Source organism: Serinus canaria, chromosome 3 (assembly GCF_022539315.1).
Source record: "Serinus canaria isolate serCan28SL12 chromosome 3, serCan2020, whole genome shotgun sequence".
Lineage (NCBI taxonomy): Eukaryota > Metazoa > Chordata > Aves > Passeriformes > Fringillidae > Serinus > Serinus canaria.
In genome coordinates, this window is record NC_066316.1 from 23,177,415 (window position 1) to 23,199,466 (window position 22,052).

At 35.5% G+C, this 22,052-nt stretch overlaps 1 protein-coding gene across 5 annotated transcripts in view; it reads right to left on the bottom strand.

Annotated features, from left to right (window-relative positions):
* Window positions 1-22,052, bottom strand: part of SYT14 (synaptotagmin 14) — an 87,122-nt gene that overhangs the window by 16,887 nt on the left and 48,183 nt on the right. For 4 of the 5 annotated variants that reach the window (XM_050972544.1, XM_050972543.1, XM_030235530.2 and 1 more), the window contains 2 exons: window positions 11,927-12,195; window positions 9,625-10,074 (listed from right to left, as the gene is read on the bottom strand). In XM_050972544.1, the coding sequence (XP_050828501.1) occupies window positions 9,625-10,074; window positions 11,927-12,195 (719 nt within the window). Of the gene's footprint in view, window positions 1-2,310; window positions 3,307-9,624; window positions 10,075-11,926; window positions 12,196-22,052 lie in introns of those variants that run through there. The other variant, XM_050972542.1, reaches the window with a different exon arrangement.

Consider the following 22,052-nt stretch of genomic DNA (forward strand, 5'->3'; position numbering starts at 1 on the left):
CTTTTGAATTGTCTAACACAAAGCTGTGTGAAAGGACCTTAACCTTTCCCATATACACCACAGGATAGTACTTTGTAATAAAGTTAGTCTGATTTTATTTGATCAACACTTACAAGAGTCGCTGCTTTCCACTAGATTGTAAAAGTAGTATGTGTCATATTCTACAAAAACTTAATTACTAATTCTCCAAACTATTGTCCTTGATGACTTCTTTGCATATATTATCTAGGGAAGAGACATTACTTCTTAATAAATATATAATAAAAAACATTCCCATTAAGCAGGCTTTGTATTTCCTACGTTCACACTGTACAAAAGTTGGCATTTAAAAAAAGAACACTCTTTTTTACCCCTCATACCACATGAGGGGACATGAACACATAGAATGCATGATGTCAGACTTCAGACCCTGAGAAGCATTTTCAATAGTGTTTTTCTCTCCCCTCTTACAACACAGAGAATCATCTATTTGCATCCATGGTAATATATGTAAAACATATTTATTTGTCTTCCTTCCCCACAATTCCATGGAAACACAGTATTTGTTACTTACATATTCATTTCCTACTGTTATTTTTCTATACTCTGAAGTTCTGCTTATAAATTCTGCTCTTAAGCCAACTGGAGTTAATGACAGGGAATAATGTGGCCATGCTCTCAAGGCAGTTAAAAGTTCATTTTCCTCAATGCACAGGTTACAATCATGTCTCTGTAGGCTTATGAAACAAGAGCATCTGACTCTTTTGGCTTTTCAAAATACACACAGAAGAGATGAAACCTTGCTGACAATCCTTCAGCAACAAAAATCTGATTCACAGCATGTTACTTGTCAAAATGTCTCTCTCCAATTTTAAATGTTAATGTTATACCACTAATCTCTTAAAGAACTTTTTTGCACATTACTTTTTCTACTTCTAGATCAATACAGCTGAGAGGTTAGGGAAGAAAATGTGAATCCTAGCAGGCAAGGGGGGCCCTCAATCCAACAGTTTTTAGATGAAAGCATTCATCTCCCAATCACCACCCTAGGGTTGAACTCTGAATCTCCCATTCCCTTCTGAGCTTTCTGAGGTGAGGAGAGCACCCAAGCCCCACAGGGGCTCCAGACCAGCTCTCAAGAGGAGAAAACCAAACCTAGGGGCTCCACATCCTTCATTAGTGGCTTCAGCACCACATACTTATCACGTTCCAAAGCTAAAATGCAGTTGAAAAAATTTCAAGATCATTCCTGGGAAAGAGAACTTAAACCACCTGATGAACTCAGCCCTGAAAATGAAGGGATGAAAAATAATTAGGAATCTCAAAGGTTAAAGCCAGTTGTCCTGTACTGTAAAATTAGGAGAACACACAAGTATCAGTATTTTGCTTTAAATTTATAACCTGAACTTGCAAGCATTGAAACATATAGTTTTAAGCATCTCACAAAGATTCAAGTTTAGGAAAGTATCATTATCTATGACAGGTAATTATTTGGGTTTTTGCTTAATAGCTTCCTTGAAGCATGTTCCAATTAAGTATAATGTGCATTTTTATTCATGTACTTAACACTTTACAGCATTACTAAGTCAACTTAAATCACAAACATGAAACTAAATAGTCTAATAATCTTTCCATTATGCAACTTGATCCTAGGGAAAAAAAACCATTTATTTTGGGTAAAATGGCGTGCTTTAAATATTACCAGGACTTCCTCATCAAAAATTCCAATTTTAGCAAATAAATTCACTCAACAGCAATGGTATTCACATCAAATATGGATTGTTTTGATTATTAAATACTATTAATGTAGTTGAAAATCATTATCTGAAATGATAATATTCCCATTTCTCATCAAAAGCTTCTGCTCTATCCCATTTTTTACTCTCAAGAGAGAAAAACTTCTAGATGCAGAATTCTAAAAACCACACCATTTTCACACAGATGGAACACTGAAAAACTGAGATCAAATCAAAATTCTTTGATTCACTACATTCAAAGGACTAAAACCTTAAAAATTCTATGCACAGCTTTTATTTACCATAGACACAACAACAAATTTCCTAAGATACAATATGATAATACAGAAATTTTCATTTCAAAATAATTTAAAATAATTTATTAAAAAAAAAATCTTTGTAGGATTTCTAGTGATAATACTATATTGATAAAGAAAGGCATGGTTTCAAATTTAAGAGACTACAATTTAACAGTAATATTCAAATAACAAAAATAAATATACATATTCTTAAAAATGACAAATCAACACTCAACTTTCCTGAAAGATTTTGAACAAGTTTGAGAGATTTCTGTGTTGTTTTTCCTCTCTCATGAGAATTTGCTGTTAGTACTTTGTGCCTGAAATTTTTTTAACTTAGCAGCTCTGCAGAACAAAACATTAATTTTCTACTGAAAGGGAAACATTTTAAGTTTTCTGTAACTTTTATTAGTCTATACTGAAATAACACTCCTGGCAGATGACAAAAGGTCACCTGGTTGTTCCACAGAAGACATAATGGGCTTGAAATTTGCAGAGCAAACCCAAGCAGCAGTTGGAGGAGGCTATTGGAAATGAACCTACAATGGAATTTAGAGCATTTGCAAAAGTACTGTTTTTACACTGCAGAAATTAAGCAGCTTTTTATGCAGCCATGGGCCAGGGGAGGAAAAGAGGCAAGAGGCCTTTTATTACTGAATTCTGTTTTCTGTGATAAGACAGGTACATAAAGAAACCTTCAAGCACTAAAAGCTGTTAGATATTTGTGTTAGCAATTTAGGTAAGAACATCTGACACAAAATGCAGACATTTTACCTGCATTCCTGATGAAGCTACACTAACAGCTCCCACCCAGATCCATTCACACAACCCCCCTCTCTTTATTCCCAGTAAAATATGTAAGAGCATGGAGATGTTACTGTAGGACAGCTTCCAACACCACAGACTTCTTTAAATGACAATGCTTTGTCCAGCTGGATTGAGTCTATGCTCATTGGGGAGATCAATGGCAAATAATTTCATTTTTCTCTTGATTGCACCCTTTCAGTCTGGGAAAAGAGAACGATTCAGTAATCAAACAGTAAGCACAATTTATGAGTAGTCCATCTATGGATTAGTATTTGATTGCATAAACATACATGCAATAATTTTTCACAATGAACAAAACCATATCACTAACTGTACATTTAGAATGCATTTTTCAGGTAAACTCTTTGTGATTAACAATTGCTAGTGGTGCCCTTTTGATTTGCTGAGGTCACGTTTAATCTCATGATCAGAGGACCACCAGGTGTTTCCAGTCAGAAGGGATCTGCTTCAGTTCTAAGAGCTACCTACACAAAAAAAAGAAAGGGAAAAGATAAACTGGATTCTCCTGGGGCCAGCTGACAGCTGATTAAGCCCAACAGAAAGACAGGAGCTGTGAAAGACTCAGCTCAAGGTCAAATGATATAAAGGGCAAACCTGACAAGAGGCTGAAACACTAAAACTAAAAAGATCCCTTGCTAAGGGCACCCTGTGAACAGAAATGCTTATCTAATACCAAATACAAGCTGCTTGAATATACAAAAGAAGTGATTACCTGAAAATCCTCAAGTCTGAAATGAATAATGATAATGAAGAAGATTTATGTTATACTGTAAAGCCCACCAGAGTAATATGAAGAATCATTCAGCAAATAAATCAAAAACTAATTCAAAAGTTCCACAACCACACGCATTATGAATTTGCAGACTAGGTGACTTCATCTTTTCTTGCAAAATCTCTGATTAGGACTTCCCTCAATGGAAAGAAATAGAAGGAAAATGGTGCCCATGCATTTCTGAAGGGTGCTCAAAATGGCCAACAGAACCAATTCTGTGCTTCTGTGAGAAGATATTTGTGTGTACATATATATGCAAACAAGAAGAGTCAAAATTATAAGAAAACAAAATATTTGGGAAATTCAGCATCTCTAAGGGGAACCAGAAATTTCACTTGGGTTGATAAGTTAAAAAAATCAACTTCAACTGAAAGAGTTGCTGGAGAAAGGTTTAAGCAGCAGCTCATGTTCTTCAAAAGTGGAAATGTTATCCAAGGGACAACCCTGGCAATCTTTACTTTTACGTTCTAAACTTTCACTTCTGGGAAATGTACAGTATGATTATTTTCCTTATTGCTCTTAGGAATCATAATCTAGGTTGGGACACCACATTTTTACAACAGAGAATGATATAATCTCACAGCTACCTCACGCTTTTAGCTTTATGTGTTGATAAGGTTTCTCTATTTTATTTCTTTAAAGATGATCAAAATGAGACATAGAATCCTAGACAATATATTTGCCACTGATGGACGGGCTTTTCTGACTAACTCACAATAATCCTCTTGAGCAATACTCTTAATCTAGAACAGTCATTCACAGCCTGTCATTTGACTGGAGGCATTTTAGAGGCTGAAAAGCATGATCGTACATTCAAAGCAGTAATAACACACCTGAAACATAGCTTCCATAATTTGCTAATATCAAAGACTGTAGGAACCAAATTGAGTAACTAACTTATTTGTAGCAACTCATTAATTGAAGGCAAAGTAGGCCTGTTTTTAAATTGTTATTTCACTCTGTGTGACCAAGTGTTGATTTAGACGACTAGATGAAATTCTTTACATTGCTGACTTCCAAAAATTCTCTCAGTATCCTGCAATTCAGGGTTATGGTAATAGATCTGGCTACCCATGAAAGAACTTGCTTCCCATCTGTATCAGCAAGGGAGTTGAAAGTCAGTGTTTTTTACCCCCAGCCACAACACCAAGAAGACAATGACTGCTGCTTGCTGGTACTGCCATGCAATGTTACACGAGCAGCCAAACACAGGGAGAATGCTTTGTTTGTACTGCCAAGTTCTCCTGCAGCCTCACTAACATTTTCACCATATTCCAATCACCTAATAATTTTATTCAAACTTACAGCAAGAGTCATCTTTCTTATTGTATCAAAGGATCAATTCTGATTTTCTGTGTATTACTACCACTAACTCAGATGAATTGAGTAAGTTATTCCTGAGACAAAATGTGCTCAGGGTTTAAATATAATTGTCCCTCACTTTGATGGACATAATTTATACAAGCTAACCAAGAGCATTTATATATTATCACATAGGAAGTCTTCATTTTAGGTAGAATTCCAGTTAAAATACTAAGAACAAAATATTTTGTCTTTTTGTTTCTTCCCTGGACAAGTCTTAGTCATTTTTCTTATTAGCAGCCTGAAGTATCATACTGGTATCTAATAAAGCTCTGTTTATACATATGAATTTTAGCATTTAGCCTTCCAAATACAATCCTGGATAGATCATGCCATAAGAACACAGTAGTAAGGTCACTAGTAGTGACTCCTTCTACTTTGTTTGCACAAAACCTGACAGCTTGACTCTATAATGGACAGGAATGCCCAAAAAATAAACGCCACTCTGAAAGCTTTTATTCCTGCAAAGTTTATGAGCTGATAAACATTGCAAGGAACACTCAAGACATGCCACACATAAAGGCCAACGTGAAATAAAGGGCTTAAGCACAGTGCATAAACCAGTGCACACTAAATAATTAACCACTCTCCTCATAGTGGAGAGTGCATGTGTGTGCATGTGCAAGAATGAGCATTTTTATACACTGCGTACATAATTGCCATCACTCAAAAAAACCAATTAAAATAATTATCCAGCCACTCTGGATCTTTATAGTAAAGATGTACAAAATAATCTTTTAAACACCTATGACTGCCTACACTGTTGGTTCTTTGTTATAGGGATCACACTGGGAGTTCAAGATGTTAGAAATGGAGAATGCCATAGAAAGAAAGAAAAATAAATTGAATTCTTCCTAGTAAACACCTTGTAATTTGATGATGCATAATGAATGATTACTAGATTTTCTTAGCAGCAAGAGGCATGTTTCAGTCGCCCAAACAGTACTTCCCAAATCAATCACAAAATAAAAACCATGATTGATTGTTGTTATTCTACACCAAAAAGCAACCTATGAAAGGGTGAAGTGGATTACCCATGTTTCTTTGATCTTTTCCAAACAGATTTCACTCAATAAACTGCTTATATGTTTTTATAATCGCATCATACTAGAGGCTGTTTTTCACTGTCAGGAAAATTTCTCTGGGTGAGAACGAAGAGTAACTAAAAACAGGTCCACAGGGATTTCCTGAAGAGGAATAAACAGCTTTGCTAAACTCCAAGATGGGTGAAGAAAAATTTGTCTTCTGCTGTACTAAAGGGAAAATTTTTTTGAAAGCATTGACAAATATCTTCCTACACAAACTATACTCTGACAAAACCACAATGTACACCCCTGCTATTAAACGTTTGGTGCAATGGACAATTTCTGTTAAATCTGAAAGGGACACAGTCTCAGATAACAGCGACAACTGCATTCTGCCCAACTCATATTGGTTTCACTGCTTCCTCCTCATTCTCCCTGAACTTGGGAGAAAATGTGTGATAAATAAGGGGGCTGAGGAGGAATTCCCTGTTACGTGGGAGAACTGCAGCAGCACAAGGCTGTTAAAGACAGGGCAACAGGACTGGGGATAATAGCTGCTAATGCAAGACATTATACAAAATGTGGGAAGGAGAGAAACAGGGTGAAATCTAGGATGAAAATGATATTTTGTGAATATATTTGTAAATTTGAAGCCATGTGCAGCTTTGAAACCTATTTAAGGAACACACTAGTATCATGCCTTCACCATGACATTCATTTCCAGACATTTTAACAATAACCAGAGACTTGCAGGCCCCACTCACATCAAACTGTCACTATCTTTGAAAGGCACTGGACTTGCTGGTCTACTTTTAGCCAGATTCCCTTGTCTACAGCTTTAAGGTATCACTGAAAAAATACTGAACTTTACAGGATACAAACTGCTCTTATACAATCAGAAGGCATATGATTAGCTAATAAAATACATTAATATAATATCAGGCACAGACAGAAGGAAATAAAATACATTTCTGCAGAAGAGATTAGCATAGATATTTCAATGGATTAGGAAGTTTCAGTGACAGAAGGTATATTTAATATATAAAATCCATATAATGAGAAGTAGTTGAAAAAATAGGACACCTGTCATGTGTCCAAGAAATATCATAAAAAGGCTGTCACATATAAACACTTCTCAGCAATAAAACCCTCTGCAACTGAACAAGGCAAATTTAATTCTGAATATAGAATGTGCCTCAGCATGGATCTTATAATTACTAATATCCTTGAGCAACTGGATACCTCCAAATTCAAACAGCACTTACCTTTTTGTGTTAAATAACTCCTTCCTGACATTTATGATTAACTGCACATAAAGGCTGTTGGTTTATTCTAGCAAAAGGACAGTTAAAAAGGAATACAATCAACGTGTATAAATATACCCAGAGGCAAACACCTGAGAAGGGTAGGAACTAATTAAGCTCAAGGCCAATGCTGGCAGAAGAACAAATGGTAATAACTTGGCCATGAAGAAATTCAGGTTGCAAACAAAACAACCTGATGTTTTCAGATGAAAATTCACCATTTTATGATCAAGATGACCTGGCTGTTTTGAGTAACCAGGGCTTGAGCTCAAGAGCCCAAGGATGCCCCTCACTTCCAGTCATACATCCTAAAAACACAATGAATTTTAACACTCTTGCAAAACAAATAGATATTAAATCCTGCAATAAATCTGCTTATGGAAAAATATTATATTTGTTATAAATGGTAAGATAAAAATACCTATAAATTCAGAAGTTATTCAATTCCCAAAGGTTTAAAACCTGATTTGCATAGTTCCAGAAGACTATGGCTCCTCATTCAAGCTATCATGACTCTGAAGGATCCTTTCCAGCAACAGGTAGAGCTGCTTAAATCCTGTTACAACAACAAACTCTGAAAGATCCCTTCACTTTCTACCAATCTCCCTTATTCTTGTTCCAAGAAGAAGGGAGATTGGAAGAAAGTGAAGGGATCTTCACTTTCTACCAATCACTTTCTATTTTTTGCCCCTCAGTGTTTGTTTTTGCCCAAACACTGAGGGGCAAAAAATGCTGACACACCATGCCATACCATAATAGAAATTAAGGAATAACCTTATCATCTTTTGTGCCTCATGGAACTTGTTTTGATTCTGCCTATCAGAAAAACTCAAGAAAATAACACTGAAGAATAACCAGTGTGCATGTGGGATATGCCAATCAATCACATACATGGCCCATTCACTGCCCTTTTCCACTGATTTTAGTAAATTTTATACACAAACCTATGGAAAACACATAAGTCAAGCAAGTACCTTTAGAATATTCAATGTTTTGGGTCATGGGGTGCTTTTTTCCAAGCTGTGAAGCCAGCAAAATTTTCACTAAGAAAGTTTGCTCTAGAGAGGTGAACCATTTCATCCTTTGATTAGACTGATTTGCACTTCTTAAAGAACCATAAGGAATCTGCTCTGCTGTCAGCTGATCCTCCACCAGACCCATGATTTAACCTCAGCTTTTATTAATAAGAATATTTTCAGTCATTAAATACAACAGCCTTTTATTTTGAGTCGTTGGCAATACTCATGTTCACCAGAAATGCCGTTTTGATCGATCCAAACATTTTTTCAAAATGCAGAACAAATTAATTGCTTTGCTTCACCTAAAAAAATATTTTCCTTTCTTTCCCTTCTCCCCCTTTTTGTTTTATTGATTGTTTAAAAAACAAACAAACCACAAAATACATACAAGAACCAAATATGGATGTCCTTGATAATCATCATTTTTTTCTCCCCAAAATATACCTGTAATATAGCACACATGCAACTCTTAAGCAAGGAACACTCAAGCATTCCTAATTCAGGATGCACAGACCACAACATGACAAACATTCTCTTCCTGGACAAAAGCATACTTAAATTCTTACAACAACAAAAAAGAAGATAGTGACCACTGCCACTTCAGTGATCCTCTGTGTTCATTGATAATGATACCTATGTTAATCCTTAATTATTGTTGCTTTGCTTTATTAGAAATATTATTGGGGGACAAATAATTTTGTTCATCAGATAGGCAGGTTTGTTGTTTTTTTCAGAAAAAAAACTATTTTCAATTTCAACTACTTTTCACTTCAGACTGAACCAGAAATCAATTATCTCCAAGGTTCTAATGTGAGGTTATTAAAAATTGCCTTATACTCTCAAAATTCTTCTTTTCTATCTTTCTTTCTTTCAAGTAAAATACCTATTTTCAACCAAGACTTAATAGTAACAGATGGAGGACATTTGCTAGTATAGCTTCTTTTTTTTCCACTCTGGTGTGTTTTTCTTTTTAAATTGAAGTGTTGCAGGTGGTAAAGATAATACTATTACATACATATACATATCTATATGCAAGGAAACATACATTCACCACTATATCATTATTTATGGACTGGAAATTTCTAAGTAATTTAAAGAAAAAATAGGCCCAGCTTTTGCAGGTGGAAAGTGAATGTACTTACAGAAGCTCTAAGGAAATTTTCATTGTGCTAATGCAGTGCTGTGATTGTTCAAAAAGCTGAGTGGATGTGATGACTCTATAAATACACGCACTATTCTTATTCAGAATTCAGGACACTGTATCTCACTGCATTCTTATTCTGCCTCATTTAATACTTACAGGCAGACTGTAAGAAGGCTCCAGTATCACTGGCACTGACATCTTCCCTTGAAGATTCAATTTTGTCAAGTAAAAAATCTTTTCTCCCACAATCCTCTCCTTTTTCATGCGCCGTACGCTGTACAGTCGAAAGCGAACCGCATAATTCCCAATCATCTCAGACTCGACGTGATTAAATTTGAATGTCTCTGTGAACACAGGGCACGGTCCCCGCTGGATGCTGGTTTTTGCTCTCTGCTTCTTTATAGGGAGAAGAACTAGGTGTACTTGCCACGAGCTTCCACCTGTCCTGCTGTATGTTGGAATGTCTGTGACAGCTGTCACTGTCACCAAAAGCTTCTGTTCCTGTGAGTCATAGTCAAAAGTCACATCCAGTGTGCCATATTTAGCTACTGGCTCAGGATCAAAAGGTTTAGGAAGCTGTGAAGATGATCCTCGAGCTGACATATCCTGAAGAAGAAGAGAAAAAACCCCAATTATTTATTTATTTATTGTATTCTATTATTAAATCTGGCATGGAAATTATGGTTTACTCTAGACAAAAGGAAGGCACTATGATCTTTTTGTTCATTTCCTAAACAAGGTTATTAAGCACTGAAAGCCCAAGGAGACGCCTGGCTGGCAGTTAAGATGAATTCAAGATTTTACCTGGCCAATACCACCAAAAGCCAGGAGCCAATCAGTCTGAACTAAGACTGAATTTAACTGTAATAATCTCTTCTTCTGTGCCTCACATGTTAAAAAGTATATACATCTATTACAAGATAAAACCACCTTATTTCATGTATTTTACACATGCATTTTAAAGTTCACCTATTACACTGCTTGAAGAGACAGCTAAGGATTGAGAGCACAGTGAGATGCCAGCAAAGAACACAGGAATTACAAACCTTACACACACAGCTCCTGTTGCAGTCCGCAAAAGTTATATGAATATGCCAAAAATTATCATAGAAAGATAAAATCACAGAAAATTTTGGGTTGGAAGGGACCTTAAAGATCTTTCAGTTTCAACCCCTCTGCTACGGCCAAGGATTTAACTCTCGTGGCTTTATTCATGTAATTTTACTGGAACTGTAGAAGATGTATCTGTTTTGAACTTGTCTTCTGAGCTCTCTGTAAACAATATTCAGTCCTAAAATTGTATTTTAAACTTAAAATTCAGACAATTTATTGTCACTTCAAATTTTGAATAAAATAGTGATAAGCTACAACAGTCAGTTTGATAGGAATATTGAAAGAGAAAATATTTACAAGTACAGGTCAGCCCACTGCTCATACAGTAAATTATTTGAAGTATGTAAAACAAAGGTATTTCAAGTGTGTCTTTACATTATCAAAGATCAAGCTTGTTTACACGAACAAATAGATGCCAAGACAAAACCTTCAGGGCTAAGAAATGTTCTTATTTTAACCTGGCTGCCAGAGAGCTGTGGGAACGCATTCCTCTAAAGGCTTCACTCCTGAAGCTCTGAGTGGCTATAAAGAAGCATTGGCAGCATTCACAATTCTTACTGAATATGCTTACATTAACGACTGGAGTGACAGAAAATGGGAAGGCCTGGCAGCTGGGCCTTCCAGACCTTGCACCAACACCCCAGGTACACAACATCAACTACCAACAGGGCTGCTTAGACAGAAACATCAGGGCTGAGCTCTAACAAGCACTTCAAAACTTCTGGTAGCAACAAAAGACAAATTTGTAGCAAAAGAGCTTCTTCTGCACATGGCATCACTAATTAGACTTCACCCATAGATGTCAGTGCAGTAACTGGTTGTTAAAGGCATTTCAATGAAATACATGTTTAAAAAGTTGGTTTCTTCATAGAAAAAAGTACATATCGATTATTACAATCTATAGCACAAAAATAGGAACATTAAGTGGGCCAAATCACGATACAGCATCAACAACTGAAAAAAAAACTCTTTGTAATTTTTTTTTCCCATAAATCTTATTTTACATTATGGGGTGTTCAGTTTGAAAAAGCAGCCCCAGAACTTTTATTTGGGTTGTCTGAAAAATCACGTGGAAGAATTTTGACTACAGTCCTTACAGTGTGATGAAATTTTCTGACTGGTTTAAAATGGTTTAAAAAATAATTCACTCTTACTGGGAGCTGGTTTGAAAGCTAATGTGCCACAAAGGTAACTACAGCAATCTGAACAATCTGAAATCCTAGTGTCCTATTTTCTGAAAAACTAATTTTTATTTAAAATTAAATGGGCAGGAGTATTAGTGCCTGTATAACTGTGCATTGATCTTTAGATTAAAGATCAACTACACCCAACTATTTTCATTTACCTCTGGACTAAGAACCGCTGTGCTGTCACTGGGAACATCCTCTTCATAGCCTTTGTTATGAAAGCTTTCTATTTCGTGTCCCGTGCTTCCCTCACTCGGGCACTTATATGAACATCTTGGGCTGTTGCTGCACTGGGAATATTCACATTTGCTGTCTCCAACTTCGGAAGGTGTACAGGAAAGATGAGGGGAGCCACTGTCATCCTGGTAGGGAGGCGGCTGCAGCTCATCCAGCGGAGGTGTTCTTCTCATCCTCTGAATGCAGTTCGCTGAGAATAAGGGAAAATGCTTTGCTTACTTTCTGATTGTTCACTGTTCAAACAGTTCTGTGGAAAATGTAAATCTAAATGCCTGGACAGAGAATTTAAAAATCTATGTATGTCCTTTTTTTTAAACTTTACATTTCAAATCAGATGAAAAATAACACTGAAAAAAAAATTTGTTCAAAACGGAAATGAATGATCTCTCAGATGAAAGAAATTTAGATTAAAGCAAAGTTTTAAGTGTATAGTCAGAATAGATAGTGCAAACCACACGTAAATAAATATAGCACGGATATGACATGACGAAAATTCAAGGCTTGAATTTCAGGGATGCTTACCTTGCAAAAACCTTTGGATATTTTAATTCAGATTCTGTGCAGATGGAATGTAGGCCAATTATGGAAACAAAATGCACTCCCCTAAAGCCATGATATCAAGCTGATTACCTCCTATGCAGTTGCCCACCAGGGAGATACTAAATTAAACTCTGAAGACAAGTAAGGTACTAAAAAAGACAACCTTTCACACAAATGAACTCTGCTCACCAGTGAATTTAAAAAGTGAAGCAGTGTCTCATATTCCTTATTACTTGTTAAGGACAACTAAAGGGAACATATCCAGTGTCTGGAAGTAACACACTACCTCTAGTCACTAAAGACAGTGGAAAAAGGATCATGAGCAATCTTGTGCTTGGGATGAATACTTGATGCTGCCCATCTTTGCTTTTCACACTAGATAGACAGATAGATAGACACAAATGTGGTTATACATCTCAGAAATTAAACCTGATGCATGGCTACAGACACAGAAAGTTAATTCAAAATAATTACATTTCAATTTTTTATCTCATACTTTACTATGCAGCATTACACAGTTGAATAGAATTGGGAAAAGAGAGCAAGGTGTGCAGCAGCTGAAATGAAAGGAATGTCAAGGACAGGTAAAGAACTGTCTCAGATTTCGTTTACATTTTCTGTAGAGGTTTCAATGAAGATTTCAATGCCCCTGACATAAAGAATTACCTTATACATAAAATTTTCAAAGCAAAAATGTTTTCTGGTGCCAAACATACCATTTCACTCACAGAAAAACCTACCAAACAAGCAAGTTTAGAAAGTATTAACTGGGGAATGCAGGGCTCTTCTCTATTTCAACAGCTCCTAAAAGAACCATGGCAAAAAAGTAATTAAAACACTCAGACAAGATGAAACCACCGTCAGGAACCCTCTTATCTCTGATAAACCCATCAGAGCCAGCCTGTCATTCAGAGTGATTCCAAAATACTGTTCCAGCACTCCTGCAAAAGGTTTTCTGCTGTTAGTGAGCCAGTGCTACTAACTCTTGAAATTCCAGTTCCCCCAGGGCTGGAAAACAAAACAGACGAAGGGAATTCTATACTTGAATTGTAGTCATCTGTCTAGCAGATAAACATGGAACCTCACCTGAATATTAGAGAACTCATGCCCATGAAATTAGATAGACATAGAATCTAAACTGATATTTTAATCAAAATAAAATAAAGATGTGTATCTTTTGACTGCCTATACCATGAAAACTGGACTTCCTTGTCATAATCTATATCATTAAATATTTTAGAAAATTCAGAAGAATAGTATTTCTTCTCATGGTTGCCAAAAGGCAACAAACAGCATTAAATGAGATGGTAACCACCTGGCAGCCCTGAGTTTCTTTTTGTTCACTTGTCATCAAGTCTGATAAGAATTTTTAACACCCAGCTTTTCTATAGTCTAATGAAATGAAAGTGTGTCCAGGTAGTTTTCAACACCATTATTGTCTTACATGAGTAAATAAATGACTGTGTGACTCACTTTTTTCACTTTGATGAACTCCATTATATGTCCCTATGGGAAAGCTGTACAGGCTGTGTGACAGAAAAGGTGCTTTTAATGTAGGCATGGAAGAAGTGAAGACAAAATTCTTACTAACCAGCTATGAGTCAAAAAACTCAGAAAAAGCTAAAACACTGGGGCAGGTTTTAACTAGATATTTTTCAAATTTCAGTTTAACAAGCTTAAATAACATGTAAATTCTTAAAATTTAGGAATTCCAAGCATCCAAGTATCTGGGATTAAAAATCTAGAGACACCTCTGTCTAGAGAGTTATAAACCGGTTTTGAACAACAGCTTTCTCTACAAAAAAAAAAAAAAAAAAAAAAAAAGTTTTCAAATTAGTTCTCAAGGTGAAACTGTCTCATTTTCACTTCCCCCTCCCTGCAGTAAATGATGCAATAAAATGAAATTTTTTGTTACAGTTCTTTGAAAACCATGAAGATTTGAATTCCATCGAGACATTCTAATGACTGATGATATCAAAGCCAAATGATATCACAGACAGTAGTGAATACAGCAATACTAAATACTGGGTATTTTCCTTAAAAATTACTTAGGAGTAGTGACAACCTGTCTAAAAAAACTTTGCATATGTATCAAAGTTTAAAGAAAAAAATCACTGCTAGTGCTTGCTGGCTTATCACTAATTGTATTGGAGAAGAACATTTGGAGCTGAAAGGCAAGATGATCTGAAATGGGTGCATATTTAGACATTAACCCCTGTGTGTTACATACCTTGTACCTTTTATTTAAGGTGTAAGTTTCAAACACAGCTATGTATACTTCAGTACTGTGACAAAGCCAAAGAATACCTCCCAAAGACCACTGAATGTGGCTAGTAGCATCTGCTAAAGAGTAACAAGGAAATGGGTACACTGAAAATCTGAAATTAATCATTGCATTGCTTCTATGCAATTTTCAAATCACATAGAAAGTACTTTTTGTAAATTCATTTGTAAATTAAATTAATCATATTAAATAACCACATCACCTTGGACTAGATAGGGCAAAAAACAAGCCAGCATATGTCCCAAAAGTGGAAGTAAGATACAATCACGGAGAAATCAAATCAGGTTTAGTCTGAGACTCCTACCAGCCAGAAAATGGCATAACAGAGAAAAGACAAATAGAAAGAAAGAAGAATAGAAAGAACCATACATTCAGTTCTCCACCCAAAGTATGTCAAAATACTAGGCATTCTCATTATATGAGCAAAGCTAATTTTGTTTAGAGTTTAGTATTTGGTAAACTCTAAATTGAGAGTACAGTGTATTGGTGTCAGTAGGAATATTTGAATAAACACTTTTTAAAGGGGTAACTGCATAAATAAAAGTTTTCATCCTCCCTCAGTCAGCTGGGAAAACAGTCACTAAATGGTGATAGTAAGGACCTTGCTTAATAGCTGAAGAAACCAGAACCATAAATGAAATACCTGACAAACCTGAGAAATTAGCATTTTGCTGGTAGACTCAGAGATTCCAGCATGCAAACTGTCATCAGCATATTTAAGTCAGAAGTAAATAAATATTTTCTTTTTAGTATTGTTTGTTGAGCAGTGAAGGTTCATCTGTTTTCCTAAGCCCCTGTAGGACAGGTTGCAAGTCAAAGGGGGATGATACACACCTTGCCAACAACCTCAAGAGACTCCCAAGTTAAATCTGACACAGCAACCTAGGCCAAACTGAGCATTCCTGAAACATACAATTGGTAAATATGAGAAAATCCAGAAAATTTTCAGTCATTTTGCTGGGAGGGAGTCAAAGTTTAAAGATGCGGAAGTTTATCATAAGAAATGCTTTTGGTTTTCAGTTACTACTTGAAATTGCTTCTTCCAAAGCTGTTCATTTCTCCTCTCTGTTCTGGTCTCTTCATGGACCATGCCAGGCTGCACATCTCACCATGCAGCTGGTGATGTCCTTTTCCCATGTTTACAGCATCTATACTTTCCTATTGTAATTATTTTTCCCAAAGGTTCACAGCAGCAGCACCAACCCAGTATCCCTTAGCCCATATTTCCTGAGTAATTCCAAGAACACCCATCTCTTAACATGGAAAAAGAAACAACCCTTGTGCCTTTGATTCCCCTCTCCCATAAGCCATCATTAACTATACTTCTGCAGCTTTGAGTTTCTCATGTACAGTCCTTCTTTGAAAATTCACATTGTTGTGGGAGGCAACAGTATCACAACACCCCTATTGGAATCTGGCTTCCAGTTCCTTTAAAATAAATAATCACTTCATAAATCAGTAATTTTTGCAAGTCATATTTTGTAATTGTCAGAATATCTTCATACTCAAATAGCAACTTTCCTTTCTCTAACATATCTCTGCTATTACTCTGCTACATAATTATTTATTTTTTTAAATCAAACGTAAATTTCAAGTTTTCAAGCCTTCAAGGGGTTCTATGTAAATGTTAAGACAATTTAAAAAAAACATAAAATGAAATACATGTTTAAAAATTAAAGAAACCTTTCTTATTCTGAATTATTAAATACCCTTAGAGATTTCTGATAGGCAGCACAGACAGTCCAAATGGAATTTTCATGTTTGAACTTTTCTACCATCCAAAAATATTATGTTGACTGAATTACCCCACATTACAGGGAGTATAAATATAAATATTAAATATTGAATGAAACCTCAGGCCTCTCCTTCCTTTAAAATTAAAAGCTTACATGCATTTTTGTGAGGACAAAACCCAAATTATATCACAGAACAACAAATTACCTTGGCATTATTCTATTTCTTTTCCAAAAGAGTTATAGCATGAGTAATGCTTAATGAAAAAAGAGAAATATAGGAGTGGTATGTGGTCATTGTGGACAACAGAAAAAAAATTCTTTGTTTTTGCATTTGCTTTCCTCTTGCATTTGCCACATTTTAGACTTCTATTCACAGCTGAACTATCTTTCACATTAGACAGTTCACCATAAACAAGAAAAAACATCATATCTGTTTGACTGGGTTTTTTTCCCAATAATAGATAATTCTGTTTCCTAATATTTAAAAAATTCCATACACTATGAGCTTACTCCCAGACCGATGGAAATCAAAACAGCATTGCTGTCATTTACACCTGATGTCACCTGAAGTTTTAGCACTGCATTTCCCTAACTCTCTCAAGCTAATGCTACTGGTCATTCATGTAGTAAAAAGGTTCTCTTTTGCTTTTTAAATAAAGAAATTCAAAATGATAGAATTATTTTTATGTCCAGTCCTTATAACTTCAATTTTCTTCCACAGGAAAGGTCTAAGACTAACTGAAACACATAGTATATTTTTTTTTACTGTGTCTGTTTACATCTTGAGCCTGAAGAATTACAGCTGCATTTTGTTTCCCTAAAAAACAAATTTACTGTTTGCTCTCTGTAATTACTAAAGCACTTCTTATTTGTAAGAATTTATGGTCTGTTTTACAGAACAATACAGAAAAGCCCAGCACTAGTGAAAAAAAATCTCTTTCCAAAATTAGTGCCATTGATAACATTTTAAGTACAAATACATTATTAAAAGCATTATCATGAACTAGCTGTCAAAGACATTCTTTTGTTTCCTTCCCAAATATTTTGGTCGTCTTTCAATGAAAATTATACGTTGCCATCTATTGAATGAATTTGTTTTCAATTTAAGTATCATTCTCTAGTTCCTTATAGAGCATTGATATTAATTAGAATAGGGAGGAGTTCTGCTACCTGGTTCTGTATTTCTACTTTTCAGTTGTCCAGAATACATCTAAATAATACTTAAATCTAATGGTTCAATATATTTAATATTTTATTGATGTGAATATCAATATATCAAGCTCCAGAACACTTTTTTTTAACTTTAAAAATTCTTGTTTTCTGAGACCCCATTCAGCTCTAAAGCTTTTTGAAAGCTGTGATCTTGAAGAAGTTAAAATGTTTGCTTTCCCTTCCATATATTTCCTTAGAAAAAGCATATTCAGGTAGAAAAAGCATATTCAGGTAGAAAAATGTATTTTCTGTTCCATTCAGATGCTGGTTACACTTTTACTATTTTATAAGCAGCCAAATTCCCTTTACACTTCTTTTCAGATCACTATGTTGGCTAACTTAATAAATGAACAGGTATTCCTATGCACTCTGTTTTTCCCAAGTTATCAAAATTGTTAGAAAAATATCACTTCCAAAAAGGTAATAAGTTAAATGAATTCATACAACCTTCCTTTTATTTATTCTTCCCTCTTTTAAAATATGCTAGAAGTCCTGCTTACTGAGGGTGATTGACAACCAGCTTTGAAATCTTAGGAGCATCTTGGTGACAGGGAAATGCCTTTTATCATCTCTGTGAAAATTCTCCCAAATTCAGCTCTCTCACCAGCATTTATGGATGCTTTAGGGAAATTCAGAGTTTAACAGCTAAAAGCTTTGCAAACTCCCTCCACTATAAAGCATCCCAGGCCCCTGAGAAACCCAATTTCTCACCAGTGTGTGTGCACAGCAGCACCACCCTCATCCCTCCAAACAGTAGCAGCAGGATATGGGCTTAAGAAATATTTTCCTGTCATTGCTATACTTCTTTTGATACAGTTATCACCTTAAATTAAGGCTCAAATTCCAGTCCAGCTTAATTCTACTACAGCTGGGGTATTAAGCACAGGAGTTGAGCAACAATGAAGTGCTGAAAAGGTGAAAAAGATCCCACAGAGGTCTAAAATCAATTCCCAGTGAAGTATTGTAACACACAGCTAATATTCCTGTAATGTTCCTGCTCTCACTCTGTTCAGTCTCAAATGAGGAAACAAAGCATGATTGGAAAGCAAGATTAATGTGTTGCGTGGATAATTTTCTCCAGCATTTTAATGTTTTTGCATCTACTTTCAGGCACATTTGGTTTTATATTTGAAAAAAATAAAAAAATACAAAGTTTTTAAAGTGACAAAAAACTCCTCTTTTAAGATATTAATTCATTTACTAATATACACAAGATGTGTTCAGCAGTATATACAATACTTACAGTACTTAACTATCAGAATTCCATCATTCTTTTTTCCATACTTTTATTTTAAGTAAAATAAAACTACTCTTTTATTGAGAACTCCTTCTGCAACTTAAAATGCAGTAACTTCATGGTTTCTTAAAAATACCTCTACCCTGGTAGCTGCATTTTGCAATTAAAAAAAAAAAAAAAAAGGTGTAAAATTCCCTACCATTTAAGCTTTCTGTTTTTTACTAATAAATAGAAACAGGTGAAAATGAACTATAAAAGATACTTTGCATCAAGAATTCCTTACAGAATAGGAACACAAAGCTTGATTCCTCTGCCTTGTTTTCACAACATTTTTGACTGCAAAGGATTCTCTGTTGGAGTGAGTTACTAACAAAGCAGCACTACAAGGATTATGCATAAACCATTTCAGTAGGATTTAAATTTTCTGCCCATCTACTTCAGCTAGCTATATGATCACAATTTGGCTATCTCATAGCTGCTAACACAGATATCAGTGAAATATATATATTATGATGGGTTGTGGTAGTGTTATAATAGTAGAAGTTAACAGGTTTGGCATTTTATGGATGGAGAACTGAAGGGTGAAAACAAGATACTAAAGATTGCTGTGAATCTAGCTCAGAAGTGCCCCTCATCACAGAAAGCTTTCAGAGGACTGTGGAACAGAAAAACAGAAACCAAGTATTTTACAACTAGTATTTTACTCTAGCCACTTCTTCTGTTGCTTTTTGAGGGTTTGGTTTTGTTTGCTTGTTTTTTTAATTTTTATTTTTTATACTTCAGGCTTTAAAATTATTATTAATCTAAAATTCACTTGAATACTGCCACCAAAATGAAAAATTCCCATAAATACAACATCATCAACATGAAATCCTCCCATATATATATACCCCCAAAGAATTTTCATCAGCTTTGCAGTGGAAGAGAAGGAACAGAAAATAAAAAATAAATCATGCGAGTGGGAAAAAAGGTACAGGGAATAAGGAAAAAAAAAGGCAAAAGGAGAAAGTAGTGCAATGATACAGGAACAAAAAAGTGGTTTGTTGTCAAATAAACAAAAAAAAGAAATAAGGAGAGAAAAGTTTAGTAGATCTGCACAGAAAATGAGAATGTGCAAAGAGAGAAATAAAGAACAGACAAGATGCAAGCAGGAATGAAAAATTACAAACCGGTAAAATAACAAAGCAAAAATGACAGAGGAAGAAAGGTAGAGGAATAAGAAAATAAAACAACATATGACACGCAAAAAAGTAGTTCAGATCTGAGAAAAAAGCAATGTCAACAGAGCAAAGAGATAAAAGAGAAAACAGTGATGTCTGATGGGTGGAAATACCCATATTTGTAGGTGAAAATCTGCACAACCTAGAGAACACAGCTAGTTACATTCCAGGGTAGGCAAGACACTTTCCACAATTAACATTTATTTTTGCATTTATATTTTATATTTATTGTTATTTTTCCTTTAGGTGGGAAGACAATGGTAATTATTTATTCAGATCCTAGAATTGCAAAGGACCTTGATTTCTCTCATCTATTCAGGCACTTTATCTCCTCTCCTTGACACACTGGCTCAGTGACTTGCTCTAGTAAAATGGACTGTCTTCTCTGCAGTATATTAAAGTATTTCTGGTAAAAGCATTCTAGAAAAATCAGATTTGTTTTGTTTTGTTTTGAAACAGCTCTCCTAACCTTACCAAATAAAAAAGCAGCTAGAACCTAGAAAAATAATCTACTATGATCTCAGTTGGCAGGAGCACCCAACAGGTCAACAACAGAAGAAAATTGTCTGTGTAGGGTCAAGAACTCCTCTAAAACCTTTCAGATATAAGCATCTGTAGAAAGTCCGCTTAGGAATGGTTCTGGTATCATTTACAGAGCCAAGTCTGCAGAAAAAGAAAGGCAAAATAGACACTGTGAAATCACAGGAAATGGATATGCTTCGAAACCAACATATCTTTCCTGCACACATCCAGTAAGAGGGCTAAGAATTCACAGAAAAGGCACAGATTAACCAGCAGGGAGCATGTCAGTCTGTTCTGCTCACTCCAGCAAGGCCTCAACAAGTTTCTCCAGGCATAAAGAAACACAATTATTCAAAACTAAATTTCTTGCTTTCTTGCACTTCTTTGCGGCGCTTCTGATACCTCCTACTGTCACAGACGAGCTCCTTTACTAGGCTTACATGCAATGTATGATGTAGGTGTTGCTATGTTTCCATAGTTGTCATACAGTTCACAAAACAGGTAACTTTCAGCATTTTGACAAGACTAAATGAACATGAGTCTGGCAGGTAAAGATATTTTCATTAAGCCACAGCACCAGCCATAAGAGCTAAGCAAGAGCTTATGAGGCTGAGAAAACAGCGGCCAAGCTGCATAAGGGCTCCTAAGAGCTAGAGCACGATGCTCCAGCCCACAGCAAACAGCAGGAGAGGAACTGCTCTTCCATGTCAACCACCCAAACAAACAGCACTGAACAATCGAGGAACAGTCATTCTCAACACTCTGAACTTCCCAAAACACTATCTGGAAAATGGAGTTGTCATGGCCTTATACTCACAATAATAAACCTACTCGCCATTGGCACAGAGTGAAAATATGCTTATACACCAAATTTTTTTTCTCATAGATCTTTCTTACACTAGAAAAAATTTATATATCTAATTTGAAATTACTGTTTGATGCTGCTTGCTGAATAAGAGACTTAAAGGTGGTGCAGAGCAGTTAATTAGTAATCAAAGTCTGACAGCTACAGCTGCAAAATGTTTGTATGATAATTTCAAAATTGAAAATTATTTATTTCACTCTACATGAAATTAGTGTACGCTCATTAGAAAGTCAGTGATTATCCTGAAAAGTACTGCAGGAACATTTTGGTAGCTGTGTCAGAGCAGCAGAAAAAGACAACACATGACTCCAGGCCAATTACCATCACACCCTTCCTCATAATTTGGTGCCTTACAGTTGAAAACATATTCAGCAGAATGATGTTTAACATGGTTCACAATCAGAACGTTGCTGCATCCTGCATTAAATACA